Below are 3,227 nucleotides of genomic sequence, written 5' to 3'. Positions count from 1 at the left end.
TTAATGAGAAGGAATCTTGCATAAGTTTATAAATAAGTTGAGATACAGTTTATTTTGCCAATTAGTTTTAGGGAATTATTATTAGCACTCCAAAAATCTCATTTAGCACTCCAAACTTTCTATAATTAGAAAGAAAAATACACTGGTAAGGGAGTGTAGAATGAGATTTTTGGAGTGTTAATAACATTTTCCTTAGTTTTATGGTGGAATCTCAACTTTTCATGGTATTAGAGAAAGTTGTCCCACGTGGGAAGCTAAACAGCCCCACGTGCTCCACGTCATCCTGTTTTTGTTGTCCATGTATTAGGCTTAAAAATTCGCCACACGTGATGAGGCGTGTTGAGAATAAATCATACATTTATGGAAGGAGGGACCTGTGGGTTATGGCTTATAAGTAAATTGACTACTCTCCATAAGGAGGGTATACGTTCAATACGTTCAATTGGGATTTTAAGAGATTATTCACTTTACAAATCTAGAGGTATTCAATCAAGATTTTAAGTATTTCTCTCAAAGTTTAGGTGCATTCAACCAGGATTTTAAAAGAGTTTATAACATTCCAGGTGTATACAATTAGAAATTGATTTAAAATTTTTCAAAAAGTTGGAAATTCGAGGGAATTTGAGAAATTTCACAGTGTATTTTAAGCATTCTCAAGTTTCATCTCTCCCTTGTGAATTTGAGGAGAATTCAATTAAACTCCATCAAAATCTATAGATTTATAAATTCATTAAAATCCTTTTAAAATCTCAATTGAATTTACATGTGTTGTAGGCTCTACCTCTATTAGAAAAGTGGTACAAATGTGATATTAAAAACATGGTCAGCTAGATTTGTCGCTAAGAGGAGGCTGAAATGCATTTGTGAGTTTTTCCAACCTTCGAAATGGGTGAATAACCGTGGTTTGCCACCAGTTGTCCCTTAAAAAAAAATAAAAAACAATTCTTATATTAATATGGTGTATATATATACTAACGTACACATAATGTACACATGAATTGATGCTATAACTTAAAAGGGCATGTTAAGTTCCCCATCAAATTGATCTTGAACTTATGAAAAGTTGTGGAAACAATTCAATTTGGAATGAACAATGTGTACAAGAGAATGTAGGGCACTAGAAACGTATGGAAAGCACATCATGTCATTGGAAAATCCAAAAGTACAGTTTTAACGAAAATCAAGTACGTACAAATTTATTTTTTTAATTTTTAGTCGGTGATACTTTACACATTATAATTTTGATAGATTCGAGGTAAGTTCAACCTAATAATGTGATAACAAACTGGTGATTCACATAATTGAATATAAAACTTCTTACTTATAAGATATAAATAAAGAAAAATATTTAAAAAAAATTACTTTTAATTTCTTCCCCACGCGCCGAGATAGAAGTGTGGGTATGATCTAAATATTCTAATTAGGCTTTGGTTATATGTTGCTGTCCCTTCCCCCTTTTCAATTGCGCTATTCCACCTTATATCACCTCCCCACCCCATCTCTCTCTCTCTCTCTCTCTCTCAAAATCCCTCTCTTTCTGAACCAAGCAAACACTTCGTCCCTATCTTCGAGTATTCTCTATCAAAAACTATCAAACACCTTCCCCATCCTTCTCTCCCATAAACACACAATGGCTGACAGAGTCTACCCTGCAGCCAAACCCCCCACCGACGCCGTCCCCACCGCCACAAACCCCGCCTTCCCCTCCACAAAGGCCCAACTCTACAGCAACACGCGCCCAGCCTACCGCCCCCAACCACACCACCGCCGCCGCAGCCGAAGCCGCTGCTGCTCCTGCTGCCTCTGGATCATCTTCATCATCCTCCTCCAACTTGTCATTGCGGCCATCTTTGGCGCAGTCTTCTACGTCCTCTACCGCCCTCACCGCCCCACCTTCTCCCTCACCGCCCTCAAACTCCAAACCCTAAACATCACCACCAACAACCAGCTCACCTCCAGCTTCAACCTCAACATCACTGCTCGAAACCCTAACAAGAAACTCGTCTTCTTCTACAACCCCATCGCCGTCTCCATCTATTCCAACGACGTAGATGTCGCCGACGGAGTCATTCCCGCCTTTGTGCATGGGAAGAAGAACACGACGCTCCTGAAGGCTAAAATTTCTAGCAGCGGCAAAGACCTCGATAGCAGCGAAGTGAGCACTTTGAAGGCTGACATGAAGAGCAAAAAGGGGTTGCCGTTGAGGGTGAGGTTGGACACCAGAGTAAGAGTGAAGGTTTTCGGTTTAAAGACCCCGAAAATGGGGATTAGGGTTAAGTGTGACGGGATTAGGGTTACTTCTCTTCCTACTGCTAAAGCTCCTGCCACTGCGTCTACCTCCAACGCCAAGTGTAAGGTTAATCTTCGAGTCAAGATCTGGAAATGGACTGTGTGAGGGGAAAATGCTTAATTGAAAAATTAAAGAAAGAAAAAGGAAAAGGTGTGTGATATATTTTCTTTTATTTTAATTTCAAAGTTTTTATTGTTCATGATTTTGTTATATATATTTCGAATTTATTTTCTGTAATTTTTGTTCTTGAGTTTTGTTATTGGAAGAAATGGAGGTGGTGGTTGATATTGTATAGTGTGTTAGGAAAGCAAGTTGTTAAATTTCTTATTATGTAAATGTTATTTTAAGAAAAAAATTGGGGTCTTATTAATTAGTATTGTCTGTTTGTTTAGAGAAGTATATGTTAGCTGATAATTAGTAATGTGTAGATGTACATTTTCCATTTAGTCATACTATGAACTGTAAATGTGCTGTCAGCTGTGTTAGCAAAAGTCAAATATTCTTATTAAAGGTGAAAAAAATTCATAAAATAATGGATGTTAGGGAGATCAAAATTTTAAAGCAAATTTGCAAACCAAATGATGTGTCACCACCAATAGGAAATAATCATGTTAATCAATGCTTAAGTAATAATCCAATTATCAACAATCACTTCATTTGGTTTCAAATTTGATTTAAAAAATTTGATTTCCCTAACATTATTCTAAAATAATTAGCTTGTTTGGACGAGAAATTGTAAAATTTTAGAAAAGGGGATTAATTTGAAAATCACTAGATACATTACATTTGAGAGAATCCAAATTAATGACTTATTGAAAGGTGTCGTATAAAAGTCTTTTGTTTAGTGTCTAGTGCATTAGATAGTCCGTTGATAGTAATTTTGTTATTATTATTATTATTAAGAAAAGCAGAGGGGGTTTTTATTTTATTATTATTA

The 3,227-nt window shown here is 36.3% G+C and overlaps 1 protein-coding gene across 1 annotated transcript; it reads left to right on the top strand.

The window, feature by feature from the left end:
- The first annotated feature begins 1,503 nt into the window (after positions 1-1,503).
- Positions 1,504-2,666, top strand: LOC137739161 (NDR1/HIN1-like protein 13). Its single transcript, XM_068478676.1, has one exon. It carries the CDS (start codon positions 1,631-1,633, stop codon positions 2,393-2,395), a length of 765 nt encoding a protein of 254 aa, XP_068334777.1. The 5' UTR covers positions 1,504-1,630; the 3' UTR covers positions 2,396-2,666.
- Positions 2,667-3,227: the final 561 nt, after the last annotated feature.

The sequence above is a fragment of the Pyrus communis genome, chromosome 7, assembly GCF_963583255.1.
Source record: "Pyrus communis chromosome 7, drPyrComm1.1, whole genome shotgun sequence".
NCBI classification, from domain to species: domain Eukaryota; kingdom Viridiplantae; phylum Streptophyta; class Magnoliopsida; order Rosales; family Rosaceae; genus Pyrus; species Pyrus communis.
Note: the sequence above shows the minus strand (reverse complement) of the source record. Positions and strands in the feature narration are given on the sequence as shown.